This window comes from Sinohyriopsis cumingii, chromosome 5, assembly GCF_028554795.1.
Source record: "Sinohyriopsis cumingii isolate HCF-2022 chromosome 5, ASM2855479v2, whole genome shotgun sequence".
Classification (NCBI taxonomy): Eukaryota; Metazoa; Mollusca; class Bivalvia; order Unionida; family Unionidae; genus Sinohyriopsis; species Sinohyriopsis cumingii.
The window spans coordinates 20,518,831-20,541,589 of NC_142965.1; the positions used below are offsets into that span (position 1 = coordinate 20,518,831).

Genomic DNA, 22,759 nt, shown 5'->3' on the forward strand with positions numbered 1-22,759 from the left:
TCTAATCCTACAACTGGATGCCTTCTCTAATCCTACAACTGGATGCTTTCTCTAATCCTACAACTGGATGCTTTCTCTAATCCTACAACTGGATGCCTTCTCTAATGTTACAATTGGACACCATCTCTAATCCTAGAACTGGACACTTTCTCTAATCCTACAACTGGATACCTTCTCTAATCCTACAACTGGATACCATCTCTAATCCTACAACTGGACACCATCTCTAATCCTATAACTGGATGCCTTCTCTAATCCTACAACTGGATACCTTCTCTAATCCTACAACTGGACACCATCTCTAATCCTACAACTGGACACCTTCTCTAATCCTACAACTGGATACCTTCTCTAATCCTAGAACTGGACACCATCTCTAATCCTACAGCTGGATGCCTTCTCTAATCCTACAACTGGATGCCTGCTCTAATCCTACAACTGGATACCTTCTCTAATCCTACAACTGAACACCATCTCTAATCCTACAACTGGATGCCTTCTCTAATCCTACAACTGGATGCCTTCTCTAATCCTGCAACTGGATACCTTCTCTAATCCTACAACTGGATGCCTTCTCTATTCCTACAACTGGATGCCTTCTCTAATCCTACAACTGGACACGTTCTCTAATCCTACAACTGGATACCTTCTCTAATCCTACAACTGAACACCATCTCTAATCCTACAACTGGATGCCTTCTCTAATCCTACAACTGGATGCCTTCTCTAATCCTACAACTGGATACCTTCTCTAATCCTACAACTGGATGCCTTCTCTAATCCTACAACTGGATACCTTCTCTAATCCTACAACTGGACACCATCTCTAATCCTACAACTGGATGCCTTCTCTAATCCTACAACTGGACACGTTCTCTAATCCTACAACTGGATGCCTTCTCTAATCCTACAACTGGATACCTTCTCTAATCCTACAACTGGACACCTTCTCTAATCCTACAACTGGATACCTTCTCTAATCCTACAACTGGATGCCTTCTCTAATCCTACAACTGGATACCTTCTCTAATCCTACAACTGGTTACCTTATCTAATCCTACAACTGGATGCCTTCTCTAATCCTAGAACTGGATACCTTCTCTAATCCTACAACTGGACATCATCTCTAATCCTACAACTGGACACCTTCTCTAATCCTACAACTGGATGCCTTCTCTAATGCTACAACTGGATACCTTCTCTAATCCTACAACTGGATGCCTTCTCTAATCCTACAACTGTATGCCTTCTCTAATCCTACAACTCGATGCCTTCTCTAATCCTACAACTGGATGCCTTCTCTAATCTTACAATTGGACACCATCTCTAATCCTACAACTGGACACCTTCTCTAATCCTACAACTGGATACCTTCTCTAATCCTACAACTGGACACCATCTCTAATCCTACAACTGGATACCATCTCTAATCCTACAACTGGACACCATCTCTAATCCTATAACTGGATGCCTTCTCTAATCCTACAACTGGATACCTTCTCTAATCCTACAACTGGACACCATCTCTAATCCTACAACTGGACACCTTCTCTAATCCTACAACTGGATGCCTTCTCTAATCCTACAACTGGATACCTTCTCTAATCCTACAACTGGACACCATCTCTAATCCTACAGCTGGATGCCTTCTCTAATCCTACAACTGGATGCCTGCTCTAATCCTACAACTGGATACCTTCTCTTATCCTACAACTGAACACCATCTGTAATCCTACAACTGGATGCCTTCTCTAATCCTACAACTGGATGCCTTCTCTAATCCTACGACTGGATACCTTCTCTAATCCTACAACTGGATGCCTTCTCTATTCCTACAACTGGATGCCTGCTCTAATCCTACAACTGGACACATTCTCTAATCCTACAACTGGACACGTTCTCTAATCCTACAACTGGACACCTTCTCTAATCCTACGACTGGATGCCTTCTCTAATCCTACAACTGGATACCTTCTCTAATCCTACAACTGGACACGTTCTCTAATCCTACAACTGGATGCCTTCTCTAATCCTACAAATGGACACCTTCTCTAATCCTACAACTGGATGCCTTCTCTAATCCTACAACTGGATACCTTCTCTAATCCTACAACTGGACACCTTCTCTAATCCTACAACTGGATACCTTCTCTAATCCTACAACTGGATGCCTTCTCTAATCCTACAACTGGATACCTTCTCTAATCCTACAACTGGATACCTTATCTAATCCTACAACTGGATGCCTTCTCTAATCCTACAACTGGATACCTTCTCTAATCCTACAACTGGATACCTTCTCTAATCCTACAACTGGACACCTTCTCTAATCCTACAACTGGATACCTTCTCTAATCCTACAACTGGATGCCTTCTCTAATCCTACAACTGGATGCCTTCTCTAATCCTACAACTGGATGCCTTCTCTAATCCTACAACTGGATACCTTCTCTAATCCTACAACTGGATGCCTTCTCTAATCCTACAACTGGATGCCTTCTCTAATCCTACAACTGGATACCTTCTCTAATCCTACAACTGGACACCTTCTCTAATCCTACAACTGGATACCTTCTCTAATCCTACAACTGGATGCCTTCTCTAATCCTACAACTGGATACCTTCTCTAATCCTACAACTGGATACCTTCTCTAATCCTACAACTGGATGCCTTCTCTAATCCTACAACTGGATACCTTCTCTAATCCTACAACTGGACACCATCTCTAATCCTACAACTGGACACCTTCTCTAATCCTACAACTGGATGCCTTCTCTAATCCTACAACTGGATACCTTCTCTAATCCTACAACTGGATGCCTTCTCTAATCCTACAACTGGATGCCTTCTCTAATCCTACAACTGGACACCATCTCTAATCCTACAACGGGACACCTTCTCTAATCCTACAACTGGATGCCTTCTCTAATCCTACAACTGGATACCTTCTCTAATCCTACAACTGGATACCTTCTCTAATCCTACAACTGGACACCATCTCTAATCCTACAACTGGACACCTTCTCTAATCCTACAACTGGATGCCTTCTCTAATCCCACAACTGGATACCTTCTCTAATCCTACAACTGGATACCTTCTCTAATCCTACAACTGGATGCCTTCTCTAATCCTACAACTGGATACCTTCTCTAATCCTACAACTGGATACCTTCTCTAATCCTACAACTGGATGCCTTCTCTAATCCTACAACTGGATACCTTCTCTAATCCTACAACTGGACACCATCTCTAATCCTACAACTGGACACCTTCTCTAATCCTACAACTGGATACCTTCTCTAATCCTACAACTGGATGCCTTCTCTAATCCTACAACTGGATACCTTCTCTAATCCTACAACTGGACACCATCTCTAATCCTACAACTGGACACCTTCTCTAATCCTACAACTGGAGACCTTCTCTAATCTTACAACTGGACACCTTCTCTAATAATACAACTGGACACCTTCTCTAATCTTACAACTGGACACCTTCTCTAATCCTACAACTGGACACCTTCTCTAATCCTACAACTGGATACCTTCTCTAATCCTACAACTGGACACCTTCTCTAATCCTACAATTGGACCTTCCTCTAATCCTACAATTGGACACCTCTAATCCTACAACTGGACACCTTCTCTAATCTTACAACTGTACACCTTCTCTAATCCTACAACTGGACACCATCTCTAATCCTACAGCTGGATACCTTCTCTAATCTTACAACTGGACACCATCTCTAATCCTACAACTGGACACCTTCTCTAATCTTACAACTGGATACCTTCTCTAATCCTACAACTGGACACCATCTCTAATCCTACAACTGGACACCTTCTCTAATCCTACAACTGGACACCTTCTCTAATCTTACAACTGGACACCTTCTCTAATAATACAACTGGACACCTTCTCTAATCTTACAACTGGACACCTTCTCTAATCCTACAACTGGACACCTTCTCTAATCCTACAACTGGATACCTTCTCTAATCCTACAACTGGACACCTTCTCTAATCCTACAATTGGACCTTCCTCTAATCCTACAATTGGACACCTCTAATCCTACAACTGGACACCTTCTCTAATCTTACAACTGGACACCTTCTCTAATCCTACAACTGGACACCATCTCTAATCCTACAGCTGGATACCTTCTCTAATCTTACAACTGGACACCTTCTCTAATCCTACAACTGGACACCTTCTCTAATCTTACAACTGGATACCTTCTCTAGTCCTACAACTGGATGCCTTTTCTAATCCTACAACTGGATACCTTCTCTAATCCTACAACTGGACACCATCTCTAATCCTACAACTGGACACCTTCTCTAATCCTACAACTGGATGTCTTCTCTAATCCTACAACTGGATACCTTCTCTAATCGTACAACTGAATACCTTCTCTAATCCTACAACTGGATGCCTTCTCTAATCCTACAACTGGATACCTTCTCTAATCCTACAACTGGACACCATCTCTAATCCTACAACTGGACACATTCTCTAATCCTACAACTGGATGCCTTCTCTAATCCTACAACTGGATACCTTCTCTAATCCTACAACTGGATACCTTCTCTAATCCTACAACTGGATGCCTTCTCTTATCCTACAACTGGATACCTTCTCTAATCCTACAACTGGACAGCGTCTCTAATCCTACAACTGGACACCTTCTCTAATCCTACAACTGGACACCTTCTCTAATCTTACAACTGGACACCTTCTCTAATCCTACAACTGGACACCATCTCTAATCCTACAACTGGACACCTTCTCTAATCCTACAACAGGATACCTTCTCTAATCCTACAACTGGACATCATCTCTAATCCTACAACTGGATACCTTCTCTAATCCTACAACTGGACACCTGCTCTAATCCTACAATTGGACACCTTCTCTAATCCTACAATTGGACACCTCTAATCCTACAACTGGACACCTTCTCTAATCTTACAACTGGACACCTTCTCTAATCCTACAACTGGACACCATCTCTAATCCTACAACTGGATACCTTCTCTAATCCTACAACTGGACACCTTCTCTAATCTTACAACTGGACACCTTCTCTAATCCTACAACTGGATGCCTTCCTGTAAACCTACTACTAGGCACCTTTTCTAATTCACAAATTTATTTACCACTGCAGAAGGTTATTTTTCCCCCAAAGTGCTAAAAAGTATATCCACAAAAAATGAATTTGCAGAACTTTTTCACTCAAAGCTGGCAAAAAGGTGATATCAACAATTTATGAAGGAAGGGAAATTTAAATGCCGTTACTGAGTCATTGTAACATTATGTTATATGATAATGTCCACAGTATCATGGACACATTATGTTATATGACAATGTTCATGGCATCACGGACACATTATGTTAAATGACAATGTCCGTGGCATCATGGACACATTATGTTAAATGACAATGTCCGTCGCATCATAGACACATTATGTTAAATGACAATGTCCATGGCATCATGGACACATTATGTTAAATGACAATGTCCATGGCATCATAGACACATTATGTTAAATGACAATGTCCATGGCATCATGGACACATTGTGTTATATGACAATGTTCATGGCATCATTGAAATATTGAAAGTGGGGAACATATATTTTGTCTAAAATATTGAATTAACTGTATTCTGCTAACTGTCTCTATGATTCAGGTCTGTGAATGAAAAGTCTCAGCTACAAAACAAACATAGCTATAAAGTTCTCCCTTCTTTTCATGTTTCCACAATGTTTCTTCAGGTTTAACTATTTGCTGTATTTGTTTATTTGAAATGCAGTTTGAAACCTTCGTTGCTGCAACTTTGTGCCTGTTGAGATGAACCGTCTGTATCAACTAAAACCAAACCCAACAACCTTCCCTTTTTTCTTTACACATGTTTTTTTCTGTAAATACTTTCTTTAATTTTATCTGCTTAATATTTGTGTCACATTTCTCCCAGTATCCTGTTTATCTGAAACTTTGATGTGGCTGTCACTAAAAATAAGATCAAGCCAAACACAAACCCTTGTTTCCAAATTTTTTAATAAATTCTCCAAGAATTTCTGTCCCAACAAGTCTTCCATAATTTTATACATGTTCCTTGTTTTTTTTCTCCTCATAAATGAGACATCAAATGACAATGCCACTGCATCATGAGAATGCCATTAAGGACCCATGAGAATGCTATTGCATCATGAGAATGCCATTAAGGACTTTTAAGTTAGATTTTTCTTACTACCCCTATTCAATGAGTTTATCTGTTTAAATGAAATGGAATTTATTTTGTAAATTATACTGTACATCTCTTACCTGATCACATTAAAATTAGGAAATTACATGAGGGCATATACTGAATCCAGCAGCTTTGCCTCTCATGATGAATCAATCAAGGACAGAGAGAGGATGGTTATTTGTTGATGGCAACCAAATGTGAGAAACAAAACCAGGTTGCATCATTAGTAAGACTGAGCCATTGAAAATGGAACTGCATCAAGTTTGGATCTCTGGACAATGCATGAGGTTCACCCACCCTGAAAGCTGAAGCTAGCACTATCAGAAGCAAATATGATGACTGCTTTAGTAAGCTGACAGACAATGGCTTAATCTTAAACAGGTTGAACAATGTCAAGACAAAGGGGAGGTTCCATCTTGGGACCAAGGTGAGCAAGCTTGGCCTGGATATGTCAAAACTGGACAACAAGTCAGTAAGATTCTTGCTTTATGTCAATATCATCTCTTCCAAAATGTCTGAATGTGTCTGAGGTCATGGAATGGTATCCCTTGATTCTGATAGGGTCAGCTTTTTATCATAAAAAAGGAATGAAAGACATTATCCAGTTGGGGAATGGAGGCTGAGAGTCGCATGATGTCATTAACATGTTGCAAGTTGTTAAGACTTGACACATGCCCTTGTTTGCCTTCAAAATGGACGGCAATCTAGCTTTTGCCATCCTCTACACAACTGATGTGCCAGGCACTTTTTTGCACAAGACATCCCTAACAAGAGCTAGGTGCAAAGGAGGAGTTTCTCTGGACATGGATAGATTTCTGGCAACATTGTCCATTTGAACAAAGTATAAGTCACTACAGTTTCCCTGGGTATATCTCTAGCCAAATCATGCAGGTCAATTACCCAGGATTAGTTTCATTGGACAATCAGAACTATTTTGCATGCTGTGTCCCTCCTTTTCTGGATTAATTTTGGTATTAGAACCACTAAAGGTAAGGTGTATGCCAGAGTTTTCTTCCAGCTGATTGAAATGTTGTCGACCGCCAATACCTCTGGATCCAGGAATGGAGAGACGAAGGTGAGCAGGTTTTATTCCACCTCACTGCAAATAGGTCTAGCATTGATCAGAACCATAAGGTGCAGACTGGATGGAAAACAGATGGGAGACCACCCCACATGAAGCAGTTGGTGTATCTTTGATAAGTCCAGAACAGTCAGCCTGACCAGGATGTGTCAGATGTGCATGTTTATTTAATACTGGGCACACCAATGAAGGAAATCCCATAATGCAAAGGTCCAGCAAACTTATTTCCCCCCTACACCCCCCCAATTTGATGAGGTAATTCATTACCAGTGAACTGTCCAACATTATCAGAACAATTTTCCTACTGAGGTGAGGGGAGGCATTGAGAATGCCTTCATTTCCAGGAGACTGATTTGAAGAGCTTTCTCTTGCAGTGTCCACTTACTAATGACCATCACAAAGTCCAGTAGCAAGAGTACCCAATAACCCACCAAATTGGCCAGAATGTAAGTTCTGGTTTTGGGGCTTTTAGAGGTATTCCACCTATAACTTGCCTGGCCACAAAAGGTTGCTATTGTTGTTGAGCTTTACCTGTGATATTTCTGTCAGCAATTATCCATTCTCTGGCATGCTCCTTGATGGGTTGAACTGAGATAGGGCTTGCAGGGAGAGACAAAAGGGTGACTCTTGTACCACCTACTTTCTGACCTCCTAAATTCAACCCCCAAACAGAAGAGGAAATTGAAGGGGAACAAGCACAGAGTCACCACATGTTAGAGTTTTAGAAAAGACTGCAGAAGTGTGTCTCTTTTTACCAAGTCGAGGTTAACAGATGTTGTGTGTAGCCAAGGCAACAGGGACTAACGATGCTGAGGCAGTGTCCATTCCAGCATTCTAGGCTGGGAGAAAGATCACTAGAGATACCAGGTCAAGTGAGGAGGAACTCAACCTGATGTTCCTAATCACTTTAGACATGGCAACAGTTGTCTGCAGCAGACATGTAGACAGCAGTAATATGCTTGTCAAGCAATAGGTACATGGTAAATCTAAACATCAGCACATGATTAGTACCAGTGTTGTAAGAAAGTTGCAGTCAAGTCACTCACTGAAATGAAAGCCCACAAAGTACTGGGGTCATGAATTTTATGACAGATGTATCCAGTAATTTCTGCAATCTTTGATGTTTGCTAAAAATAATTTGAAGTGTGGCTGGTTGATCATCATCATCCATGGCCACCTAGGTCTGGTGGAGGAGGGCATTCCAACTGAGGCAAATTTTTGTATATCTCTTTTATCACTGCCTTAACACTAACAGTGGAGTTGGAATGTTCAGTCAATTCCTTGTTGACTGGAAGATTGCCCTCCTCCTATACACTCTGCATCCAGGGATATTGCATTCCATATGGCAATGACAATGCCAGGGATACAGCATTCCATATGGCAATGACAATGCCAGGGAAACAGCATTCCATAAGGCAATGACAATGCTAGAGATACGGCATTCCATATGGCATAGCCAATGCCAGAGATATGGCATTCCATAATGCAATGACATGCCAGGGATATGGCATTCCCAATGGCAATGACAATGCCAGGGATATGGCATTCCATAAGGCAATGACAATGCCAGGGATACGGCATTCCATAATGCAATAACAATGCCAGGGATATAGCATTCCATATGGCAATGACAATGCCAGATCATCACCTCATCACCATGCATAAAAATGTTTCAGCTGGCTGGATCTGCTAGTGGGGTCAACTGAGTCATGGCCAGCAAGGAGTCTGGTCCCACTAAGGAATGTCTGTCTGGTGCATTTGATTGGTCAGATGGCTAGAGGGATGGATTCTAATGTGGTGTTGTTTTGATTGTCATGAATTTGGTTGGTTTTTCAGGTTAGCTAGCTGACCTGTCATGTCAGTCTGATGTGCTATGATTCTATGGTCATAAACTAAGTAACAGAAAGAAGCAAAACTACAAGTCTTGTCAAACTTAACAAATAATTTAATTATCAATGTTATAAATGAAAATGTGAGAGGAACTTAAAGTATTATTAGGTGAATCAAAAATAACCCTGACAAAGTTCTATTAAAGTCCAAAAGAATGAAAAGTTCCAAATAAATTTCAAAACCAAAAATGTATTGGTCTGCCAAGAATTGTGACATCCAAATGGCATTGTCCAGAACTCCTTTTAATAATTCACAATAATTTCAGAATAATATTATAAAAATATTAATTTTGTAGTAAAAAAACCAACCACTTTCTATTTCCACTTAACAGTCTAAACATATTTTTCCTCTCAAATAATATTTAAGTACTACATAAAACACATCTACAAGCTTGATATCACAACAGGAACACAAGAAATTCTATTATTAGTAACTGTCAAGAGGTACATAAACATTTATTTTATAGATCCTATGTGACTTTTGTTCTTTAATAGCCCTGAAACAGACCCTAGTAACATAGGTTAAATCTAAAGATAATCAGTACAATTTACAGCCATGAAAAAAATTAGATAAAATCATGATATACATAGATATACATGATATAGATATACAGACATAGGATGGAATTACTGTAACAACTATAAAGATTTTTCCAGTCCAAAATGTCAGATTCATGACCAGCAAAATTATACATTGATTGCTCCAATGCTAGACTGGTTGGTCAGCATTCAGAACAGCACACAGCAACTGATATATAACTTGCAGTCCAGTCAGGCCTGGAAAATCAGAAGCTAATCCAGCACACTGTACTTTGTTCACACACTGTACTTTAATGTTTGCACACCAAACTTTCATGTTCCTAAGTCCAACTATGTGTGGGAAATGAGACTTGTGCCCAGTGGGCTACTAAGTTTGGTTAAAAATGGTCCAAGTTTTATCCTTCTCCCTTGTCCTCATTCTAGATGACAGAGCTTGCTGTAGCATGCATATCATATACAAATCCAATATCACCTGAGTGGAATTACTTGGTGTAGCTTAAACATGGTTCTAAAGTCGGATGAATGGTTCATAATTCATGTTCAGAAGATTTAGAGCATGACTTTTCTTTGTAGTCCTTCAATTCTGTTTTGAAGAATCTAGACCAAATGTTTTCTACACATACTGCACACACACACAGGGTGTCAAGAAGAACAATTTGTATGGGCCAGGCACATTTTGAAGGTTTTCTCCAGAACTTTAAAATGCCTGCATTTATTGCACTTGGTTGACATTGTTATAATGAAGGTGAGAAGATAAAACAAACAAGTGCAAACAGATATATAAATTGTTCAAATAGGCAAATTCACACTTAATTGAGATGACTCAGAAAGTGTGCAATAAACTTAAATGAAATATAACCCAGTTGCTACCAATCAATGTCACATGGATAATCATAATTAGTAAATAAATGCATACATATGAATAAATGGGAAAAATGCAAATATTATATACAACTGGTATCTCAAATGTTTGACTTACCACTGAAAATAAGTGACACATGGAAAAAAAACACAACATAAATTGAAAAGAATTCTTCAGAGGCACTGTTCACAGTTGCAAGTGAAAGTTTGAACTGTTAAACATAAAAACTGACCTGCTACAAGGAACAAGGGGAGTTAATCTATGAGAATTACATCTCTTATGCCTATATACAATGACAAAATGTTTATTAGTCTTTCAGGGAGGGCAGGATTTGGAGGTAGTAGGTAGCAAAGAGTAATTTCTTAATGATAATTGTGATCAGGTAATGTACTATTTGATGGAGAAATATCAAGCAGTTCAAAAGATGTCCCACAAGTTGCATTAATCGTTGGATGACATTTGTAAATTTATTTCTGTTTTTATCAGTACCCTTGATGTGAACTACATCTGCAAATTGATTTTGATGATGCATGTAAAGAAGTTTAATTGTATTATATGACATTTTACTTTGCAAAAAAGAAGCAACAGAATATGAACAATGTTCACTTGTTCTGGAATACTGGCAGTTAATCTAACACCATCATATCAGATCATCTATTTCATTCAACAATCCAATTAATATATATATATATATATATATATATATATATATATATATATATATATATATATATATATATATATATATATATATATATATATATTCTGAATTAAGACAAAAAATGCATCTTCAAATTACTTTCCATGGAAAACTGTCAGTCCAAATTTTTAAGTGTTTTGATGGTATTTATCAAATTATAAGGATTATAGTTAAGGTCAAGTCTCCACAGGAATTAAATTTCAAAACCTGTTTATTTAAGATACAAAGGTATCTGTCCCAGTTTTGATCCTCAAAACCATGATAAAATAACAATTTAATGCTCTATTCTGATTCATAATTTGGTAAATACTTACATCAGAACAAAATTTCTGCTGTTGAATGCTAAAGCCCTGGGATGTCCGATCATTAACATCAAACAGAAATGTTTCATTATACAGCAAAGCTGTCATTTCCACCAATGATGCAGCTGTAAACAATGATGAAACATTATCAGTCAACTAGTCCCTATCTTCATTAATTAATGTGCAAATTAATTAAGCTGAGAAAAATGAATGCAAAATATGAAATTTTCAGATTATACTTTATGATTTAAAATTACCTACATGAAGGTCAAAGTTCAAAAATGGGAGCATAACTCCTTTAAATTTTGTTGGAAAATGATGAAAATCATTATTGACATAGATTACAGTAATGAAAACTTTATTCTATACTGTATTGCAATCCGTGAAGTTGTTGTACAATTACTGAGTGGAAATAAAACTCATGACAAACAGGACAAAAAGAAATGGGAAAGATATGCCTGTACAAAACATCATGCCCCCTACACAGATATTTAAGTTTCAAACCGATGAAAAAATAAGATGTCAAGCCAATAGTATAAATGAGTTTTGATGTACTAAACAATAAACTTTAAAATGTGTAAAAATTTATTTCACAGTTCACAGTTCAGAATAAAACTATATTTTTACATTAAATAATGCCAATATGGAGTCCAAATTAAAATGGAAAAGTGATGATGATCTAACAACTAACTGAATAAAATTATAGATATCAACAACCATATAATACATACAATAATTAACTGAATAAAATTATAGATATCAACAACCATATAATACGTACAATAAATAACTGAATAAAATTATAGATATCAACAACAACACAATACATACAATAAATAATCACTCTGGTGCTCTGTATTACAACAGATGAGGTGGGTGCAGATGAAATGGTGTAACCACTAGTAAAATTGGAAACCGAGACGGTAAGATCAGCATTATCCCAGATCAGCTTCAAGTCTCCAAAATTTAACAGGTCAAATCCACCCTCCAGCACATGCGGGGCTTTCTGATCCAGAGTATCCTTGGTGACTTTTTCTAAGTATGCCCCGATTGGTGCGCCAAATGAAAGTTGGAATGTTAATGAGTTGGTCGGTGAGTTGCTGCAAAATGTAAAGTATTTTATGTTAAGACCATTTTGATGGCATACCCAAGAGGGTTCTTTTTTTATAAATAATAAAGAAAACTACATGACTTATTGTGAGATGGTGAAATTCATGGCATTTGATGTAAATGTGCTATAGTAGAAGAATGCAAACAACTCTCTTTTCAATGAGTTTCACTTATCATTAATGATCTAGCTTTAGAATTATCCAGTAGACAAAGCATATTACTGAAAAAATATACTTTTATTTACATCTGGCAACATTTAAAGTTATTTTGGATTTAGTGCCATTTCTCAGCGTATGATGGGCTTTAAATGGCAGTCAGTATAACTTGTGGAGGAAGAACCTGGGAAACCCCAGTCACCCACGAGAAGCTACTGACAAGCTTTCTTAAATACCCAAAATGGCCTGAGACTCAAACTCATGTGGACAGAGGTGAGATGACAGTGATCAGTAAATCCAAGTACTTTAGACCACTCGGCCACCTGGGATTCTGTCAGCATTTAAAGCCAGTTTAAGAACATACAGTGTCATATTTTGGTTATGGAGAGCAAAGCATAAATGTCATAGACCCAGTTTTTGCCTGAAAATTAAGCAACACCAGATCTGGATTTACACCTGCACATTATGCTAAAGCAGATCTGGGTCAATGCATGCACATTATGCACAGTGGATATGGGTCTATGCATGCACATTACTGCACAGCGGATATGGGTCTATGCAAGCACATTTCTGCACAGTGGATATGGGTCTATACATGCACATTACTGCACAGTGGGTATGGGTCTATGCATGCACGTTGCTATAAATCAGATCTGAGTGCATATATATTATGGGACTGTGGATCTGTGTTTGTCTCCACATTATGTGATGGCAGATCTGGGTCTATGTCTGCACAATGTCACAGCAGACTGGTCTATACATGCAAATTATGTGACAGTGGATACGGGTCTGTGTATGCACATCATGCAATAATGTGGCATTAGATTGGGGTCTATGCCTCTACATTATGTCACAACAGATCTGGGTATATTCCTGCATATCATGCTCCAACAAATAGGTATTTCTATATTTAGTAACAGTTGCCAAATTCAAAGGTGGATCAGCGTATTCTGTGAAAAAATTGAATGACCTTCATAACTGAATGACCTTCATGCCAGATTTGTTTTGTCAAATTTAGTGGAATTCTGTTCAGTTTCTGATAAAACATCATTTAAAAGTTTTACATTTGTAAGAATAGTTGACATACTTGTTGGCTGATTGGCATGATTTATACAAAAATCTGAAGACCCTCATTCCCGGATCTTTTCTATACAAAATCTAAAGGCCTTCATTTCAAATTCTTTTATGTGCAAAATCTAAAGGTCTTCATTATAATGTTTTCTGTACAAAATCTAAAGGCCTTGATTCCATAACGTTTTCTGTACAAAATTTAAAGGCCTTGATTCCAGGATGTTTTCTATACAAAATTTAAAGGACTCCATTCCAGGATGTTTTCTTTCCAGTTTGCTTCAATTCAGCAGTTTTTGAGAAGCTGTTTAAAAGTTTATTTCGTCTAAGGAATGACAGCCATATTTGATGACAGATTGGTATCATTTGGAACAATTTTTAAGGCCTTTACGCCTGAATACTTTTAGTCACATCCAATAAAATTCTATTCAGTGGTTTTTAGGAAATGTTGAAGTCACTGAAAGGTTTTTCTATAGGTAATAGCAGTGGCTGTATTTGATGGTGGATCAATATGATTTGCACAAAACTGAAAGGCCTTCATGCCAAGATGCACTCTGCCAAGTTTGGATGGCCATGGTGTTTTAGATGAAGTTGAAACTAGTAATAGCTTATGGATTATGCATCCACAAAAGATACAAACCATACCATACTTAACCCTGTAGACAAGCAAGCTAAGACATATCTGTATAAATTTGGTACTCTGAGGAATTTTATGATCATTTATTTTAAAAAATTCACACACTATTTACTGCTTGATCTCAAGAAAACTATAAAATAAGCTTACCTTCAACTGATATTGATAAAAGTTAGTTTTCTGAAATCTTTTTTAAAAACAGACAAAATGGCATTCCTTCTATTTGTAGCAAGCATTTTTTCCAAAGTCTCCTTTTAAAGCTTAAAGCTGTCAAACTATGACATAAATCCTGTCAAATTATGACATAAATCCTGTCAAATTATGACATAAATCAATTCAATATTATGACATAAATCAATTCAAAATTATGACATAAATCCTGTCAAATTATGAAAAATCCTGTCAAATTATGACATAAATCAATTCAAAATTATGACATAAATCAATTCAAAATTATGACATAAATCATTTCAAAATTATGGCATAAATCATTTCAAAATTATGACATAAATTATTTCAAAATTATGACATAAATCAATTCAAAATTATGACATAAATCTTTTCAAAATTATGGCATAAATCATTTCAAAATTATGACATAAATTATTTCAAAATTATGACATAAATTATTTCAAAATTATGACATAAATCAATTCAAAATTATGACATAAATCATTTCAAAATTATGGCATAAATCATTTCAAAATTATGACATAAATTATTTCAAAATTATGACATAAATTATTTCAAAATTATGACATAAATCAATTCAAAATTATGACATAAATCATTTCAAAATTATGACATAAATCATTTCAAAATTATGAAATAAATTGTGTATGTTTGAAAAGAAATTTTAATACTCACTCAAACTGGATTATCTTACAATTTCGATACCATTCAATAGTTGAGAAATATTGGTTAAGCTGAAATACAAAAAAATGCATAATTATGTATTGGATACTGACATCATCACATAAATATATCTTTCAGTACAAATATTTCACAGCAGCAAAGTTAATAACTGGTCCATGGTTTCGCCAACTGGTAAATTATCCAATGGAAAATGTTTGCACTAGGAATTTTGAAAAGAAAGAACTCCTAGAAACAAAAGGTTTAAATTTAACAGATCAAAAAGGGCCTTCACAACACCTTTCCCCTGTTAAAAATAGTTAGAATTGTCAATGTTAAATCAAAAGTTAAATGATGTTTTCAGTAAATCCTGGAAATTCTAAAGCATATTCCAAGTGATGATGAAAATGAGCATATTCTGATGAAAAGAATATTGTTTAAAAAGCATCCATATGATAATGAAGATGAATGTGTGCCCATTTCAGTGCCTTTTTCAGTCCATGGGTGGCAGCACCCTAATGATAGTGAAAATGAATGTGTGCCCATTTCAGTGCCTTTTTCATTCCATGAGTGGCAGCACCCTAATGATAGTGAAGATGAATGTGTGCCCATTTCAGTGCCTTTTTCATTCCATGAGTGGCAGCACCCTAATGATAGTGAAGATGAATGTGTGCCCATTTCAGTGCCTTTTTCATTCCATGAGTGGCAGCACCTTAATGATACTGAAGATGAATGTGTGCCCATTTCAGTGCCTTTCAGTCCATGGGTGGCAGCACCCTAATGATAGTGAAGATGAATGTGTGCCCATTTCAGTGCCTTTTTCATTCCATGAGTGGCAGCACCCTAATGATACTGAAGATGAATGTGTGCCCATTTCAGTGCCTTTTAGTCCATGGGTGGCAGCCCCTAATGATACTTAAGATGAATGTGTGCCCATAGCAGTGCCTTTTAGTCCATGGGTGGAAGCCCCTAATGATACTGAAGATGAATGTGTGCCCATTTCAGTGTCTTTAAGTCATTGGGTGGCAGCACCCTAATAATACTTAAGATGAATGTGTGCCCATTTCAGTGCCTTTCAGTCCATGGGTGGCAGCACCCTAATGATACTGAAGATGAACGTGTGCCCATTTCAGTCCATGGGTGGCAGCGCCTAATGATACTGAAGATGAATGTGTGCCCATTTCAGTGCCTTTTTCATTCCATGAGTGGCAGCACCCTAATGATACTGAAGATGAATGTGTGCCCATTTCAGTGCCTTTTAGTCCATGGGTGGCAGCACCCCAATGACACTGAAGATGAATGTGTGCCCATTTTAATGCCTTTCAGTCAATGAGAGGCAGCACCCTAATGATACTGAAGATGAATGTGTGCCCATTTCAGTGTTTTTTCAGTCCAAGGATGAGAGCACACAACATGCTACACAACAGCAAGCAACAACAATATAATCTACAGTCAAACCTGTCAATAGTGGTCACTCATGGAAAAAGCAAAAATGGCCATTGCACACACGTGTTGTGTACAGATTTACAGCTCAAAAGTGACCTTTGAACAAAAAATATATACTGAATATTCTCCTTCTTCTTCTTCTTCTTCTTCTTATTATTATTACAGTTATTATTATTATTATTATTATTATTAAGATTGTTTTATGTGCACTGTACAGCAAAATCATAATTCCAGCTTTATGTTATTCTCTATAAAATAATAATGACTTTATTTGAAGAGGGTAACACAATTAGCTAAGAACTAATCTACCTTGAGGCCCTCATACAAAGGAATTTATTTATTTTAGCTGCATCTCTGAAGCCACTGGATATATTGGGTTTGGAAGAAGGAAACTGTGTGGGCATTTCTAATCTCGACTGGAGTACTATTCCAGAGCAAAGTTCCAGAGTATTGGAAACTTTTTACAAATAATTCCTTATTTGGTTTGGGAATTTTATACTGTTTGGTAGACACGGATCGCAGGTGGGGAGTATTGCCAGGTAGCCTATACTGGAATAATGATTGTAAATATTCAGGAGCACTATTATTGGATATCCTGCACATTAATCTGGCTTTTCTCAGACAGATTCAATCTTTAATAAATAATATTTTTAACCTACCAGCTATATTTACCTTTACTCAACCTGCTATTTTAAAAACAAAACTGGCAAATATGAACAATCTAAATTCAATCAAGTGAAAAGTGTTTTTCCAGAACTTACTCTGTGGCCATTCTAACAAAATTAGAAAATGAGACCAGTCTGCTCTTCCTCTGGTAAGTATTTATTTGCACTAAAGAATGAGAATGTAGTGCTTTTTGAGCTTGAAAAAACACAAATGGGCAAAAGAACATCCAGAAGAAATTTAAAACTATTAATGAACCAAACTGGCAAAATATTCTTGACAAACATCTTATTCATTAAAGAGAAACAATGGTAAGAATTGAACTATCAAGGGACTGGAACATTCAACTTACTGTCAGATTTATTCTCCTGCCATTTTGAGTTGGACAAGTAAATGTTTGACTCGTGAACAGGGCAAGGAACTTACTGCTTAGGTAAACAAATTTGTCATATGTTAAACCATTTTTCTACAGGAAAATAAAAGCAGATAATTGTGCTAATTCATAACTGAATCTAAACCCTCTTTCATGCAAAAACATTTTGCCATACTATTCCATTTGCAGTAATAATAACGAAGCCACTTGCCCTTATCAGACATTTGATTGGATGTATCTGTCTGTCTGTCTGTCTGCCTGTCTTCTAGTGATAGCAGTGGCATAAAAATGTGCCTTACCTTGTTACAGAAGTTCATATCCAGTGTCATGAATCGTAATGAAGTTGTATCATTGAGATCCTGGGTAAAGGTGAATCCATATAGTGGTACAGTTACAAAGGCAATGGAGGAATCTATGTAAGAGAAAGAATCTTAATAACAGTTTCTGTGTAACTATTTGATAAAATAATCTTAATAACAGTTTCTGTGTAACTAAAGATGAGAAAATAATCTTAATAACAGTAAGAGAGAAGGATGGCATTTTGATACACCTAATTTTGAAAGGTTGCAGGCAAAATGTACTTAATTAAACAAGACACTGTATTATTTGGCTGGAATTATCAATGATATAAATTCATCAATATTAAAACCTGAACTGATGCTCCTACCTAGAGAGTGAAGACAGTTAATGGATCTCCTACCAAGAGAGTGAAGACAGTAAATGGATCTCCTATCTAGAAAGTGAAGACAGTTAATGGATCTCCTACACAGAGAGTGAAGACAGTTAATGGATCTCCTACACAGAGAGTGAAGACAGTTAATGGATCGCCTACACAGAGAGTGAAGACAGTTAATGGATCTGCTTCCTAGAGAGTGAAGACCGTTATGGTGGTGCTCTACAGTTTCGTATTTTGCATAGGGTTAGAATTTTAAAGAAAAAAAATGGGTTATAGGGTATAGAGCTTGGCCTTACTCCAGATGTGCACCTTTCAAAAAAGTGCTAGCTCCACTTGGGCATTTTCACTTCCTGAACTTCAGAGGTAAATTGTATTTAAAAAAAACTGATAACGTTTTTTTACATTTTATATATTTGGTAATTCATTCATTGCACTTTCAAAAGCTTGTATTGTCTAGCCTGGCAAAATTCATTTTCCCTATTTTAATAGTTGCTATGGATAGTGTACTTTAGACTAATTCAGGATGACTTTTTTAGCACAAGGGAGCAGTCATTTTAGTTAGCAGTGTGCTTCAATCATGTACAATTTCCAAAAGTACAATATCCAAAGAAATGTCGGCCACATTACATTAAAGTAGAGACTGCTCTGGTGGCCTAGTGGTTAGAGCATCTGCCTCGGATGCAGGTTCGAACCCCGGCTGATTCATACCAAAGACTTACAAAAATGATACTAACAGCTGCCTCACTTGGCGCTCATCATTAAGAGGTTAAGTGTTAGGACTGGTTGGCCTGGTGTCAGGATAATGTGACTGGGTGGGACATCAGGCTACATGTCTGCGGCACGATGCCCCAGTGCTAGACATCACTATAAACTGTCACACTGCAGACATTGTAGTGATATGACTGAAATTTTTTTAAAGCTACGTTAAAAATCTAAATCACACACACACACACACACACACACACACACATTAAAGGAGCATAGAGGTATGCCAACATTCTCTCCACTGTGCATGTTTTAAATGCAAACAACTTCACCTTACATCACTCTCTCAAAAGTACATAATAACTGGTGAGCACCCCTTAATGGATCTTCTACCTAGAGAGTGAAGACAGTAAATGGATCTGCTTCCTAAAGAGTGAAGACAGTTAATGGATCTGCTACCTAGAGAGTGAAGATAGCTAATGGATCTGCTACCTAGAGAGTGAAGACAGTTAATGGATCTCCTACCTAGAGGGTGAAGACAGTTAATGGATCTGCTACATAGAGAGTGAAGACAGTTAATGGATCTGCTACATAGAGAGTGAAGACAGTTAATGGATCTCCTACCTAGAGAGTGAAGACAGTTAATGGATCTCCTGCCTAGAGAGAGAAGACAGTTAATGGATCTGCTACCTAGAGAGTGAAGACATTTAATGGATCTCCTACCTAGAGAGTGAAGACAGTTAATGGATCTCCTACCTAGAGAGAGAAGACAGTTAATGGATCTGCTACCTAGAGAGTGAAGACAGTTAATGGATCTCCTACCTAGAGAGTGAAGACAGTTAATGGATCTCCTACCTAGAGTGAAGACAGTTAATGGATCTCCTACCTAGAGAGTGAAGACAGTTAATATGAACAAAACTTTTGGGGTTTTGTCCTATTCGTAATGCATCCATAAAAGTATTAAAAAAATACCATGTTATATTGTAAAGAAATAAAGAATTTAACTCTAAATTTCAATTTCTGTCTGCATATTAAAATGAGAAAATGTTAACTTGTTTTCCTTGCTTTTCTTTCATTCTTTTCATTTGTTTTCTACCATACGTGGGTCAACAATATTTATATCCAATAATATTAAAATAAGCTAAGGCTAAGATGAATCTATCTTTTTTGTATAAAACATATAAAACATAACTAAAAACAACAAAATGCAACAACATGAAAATAAAGGTGTGCTCTTTGTTAATTTGAGAAACTTTAGAATGAAGCTAAATAATTAAGGTTTATATATTTTAGTGCAATATGGTCAACATTTGGCAATAGAATCAGCCTATACAAAATCCACATGATAAATAACTATAGCAAAAATGAAAACTGTTTAAGAATCAAGGTAATCAAATTACCTACCATATATGATAATTCTGGTGCTTGTTGGAAAAACTGTCATGCCTGGTGTTGAGGCTGGTGTCAGGAAAGTTGATAATGTGAAGACAGTGCCAAATGAAGTGGTCGGAATGATGATGGTTTCAGATGGCAACAAGGAGGATGTCATTGTAGGGATTATGTAAGAAACAGTACTTATGATGACATTGGCATTGTCCAGAATTAACAAAAGACCTCCAACAAGGTATGTAATCACTGCACCATTTTGTTGTGGATATGTTGGGGCATTATTACGTATGATGGACAAGATGCTTTCTGCTGGATAGTTGAAGTTCTTGGCAACCTTTATCAAGGCCCTTATGGTAGGAAATCCAACAGCAGTATTGGGTGAGCTGTAAAAGAAGAAATTAGTATTCAAATTTCATTTGACTGTCAATTATTAGCACTGAAATTAGTATTCAATTTTCATTTGACTGTAAATTATTAGCATTGAAATTAGTATTCAAATTTCATTTGACTGTCAATTATTAGTACTGAATAGTCAGATAACCAGTCTCTACTCTTTGATTCTATAATGTGATCACAGAAATGTTTCGTGGCATTTTCAGAAATATATAGCAATTACTGGGAGATACAATGACTTAAAACATGGAAAGCAGATAGCAAATTTGTGAATAAATTTATACAAATCCAGCATGAAGTCATTTTATGATAAATGACTTCATAATACTTTTTAATGCCATATATATCACCACAGTTATTAAGAAATTTGCTATGATGCATTAGACTTGTAACTTAGACAAATTACATCTGTAAAAAGGAAACAAAAATTTAAGCTACTGGAAACAAAGCCAACAAAATACTAGAGGAATGGAGTGCAATTTGCTACAGAAATATATCTGCCATCCTGCACAGATCAAGGAAGCAAATATGTTTGTCAGTGCATACATCTTTACATGATGAACATAATATCTAACAAGTTTCACACCAATTCATAAAACACTGCAAGCCAAGTTGCATTCACAAATTTTTTTTTAAATACCCTGCAAGACCAAGAGATGAGAACTCTAACACCAGCTCTGAGGGAAGTGATTAGTTGATATGCGCATCTTCAATGACCATAACATTTAACAGCTTTCATGGTAATCCATCAAAACCTCAGTAATATTTATGTTCACAAGATTCTGTCTTACATTGTGTTATGCTGCAAGATGAGAAAAGGGCAATAACTCCAACAAATTTCAAGAGCAAAGTGAATAGGCACTATACTAATCTTCAGGTTATTATGTCATGTATCTATATTTTTTGTAACTCCTGGTATATGAATTTGTCAGATTTTTGTAATTTTTATTCATGGCTGTAAATTGTAAGGATTACCTTAAGCTGACATTGCATACGATCTATAAATAAATGCTTATGTACATGTTGACAATTACTAATAATAGAACCGTTAGTAAATATGTTTATGAGATTTGGCCTTCTTCCCATTGGACAGATTGATCAGATGGTATCTTAGAAGAATTCAGTTAATTCTTACTGGAAAAGTTAGGTCACATGAAATTTTGAAATATTAAACTGAGTAGTATGATCTGTAACATTGAGTCTATTGCATCATAAAACTGGAATAGACTATTGAAAGTGTATATGACCAGAGAACTGAGCAATCTGATTCATTCCTATTTTGGAGTCATTCTTATTTCTTTTGTTCCTGTAGTAACACCAAGTCTGCACACAATTTTTAAATTGCATTTAGATGTGGAAACAGAAAGTACTCATTTATTTGGACTATAATATTATTATGGAACTATTGTGAATTAGTCAAAGGAACTCTGGACAACACCATTCTGACACTGTTATGATTCTAGGTGGACAAGTACATTACACAGATCATTTCATTCTTTTGGACTTGAATATAACTCTCAGGATTATTTTTGATTCACTTCATAATACTTTAAGCACCTCTCACATTTTCATTTCTAACTTTGATAATGAAGTTATTTGTTAATTGTTACAAAACCTGTTGGTTTTGCTTCCTTCTGTTACTCAGTTTATGGCCATATAGAGTTTTAAC

The 22,759-nt window shown here is 36.7% G+C and overlaps 1 protein-coding gene across 1 annotated transcript in view; it reads right to left on the reverse strand.

Moving 5' to 3' along the window:
• The window catches only part of LOC149798748 (uncharacterized), a 337,174-nt gene that overhangs the window by 308,820 nt on the left and 5,595 nt on the right, over window positions 1–22,759 (reverse strand). The window contains exons 3-7 of the mRNA XM_089957621.1: window positions 20,713–21,080; window positions 18,227–18,339; window positions 15,461–15,519; window positions 12,458–12,726; window positions 11,639–11,751 (exon numbers count right to left, since the gene is read on the reverse strand). Coding sequence (XP_089813747.1) covers window positions 11,639–11,751; window positions 12,458–12,726; window positions 15,461–15,519; window positions 18,227–18,339; window positions 20,713–21,080 — 922 coding nt within the window. The remainder of the gene's footprint in view (window positions 1–11,638; window positions 11,752–12,457; window positions 12,727–15,460; window positions 15,520–18,226; window positions 18,340–20,712; window positions 21,081–22,759) is intronic.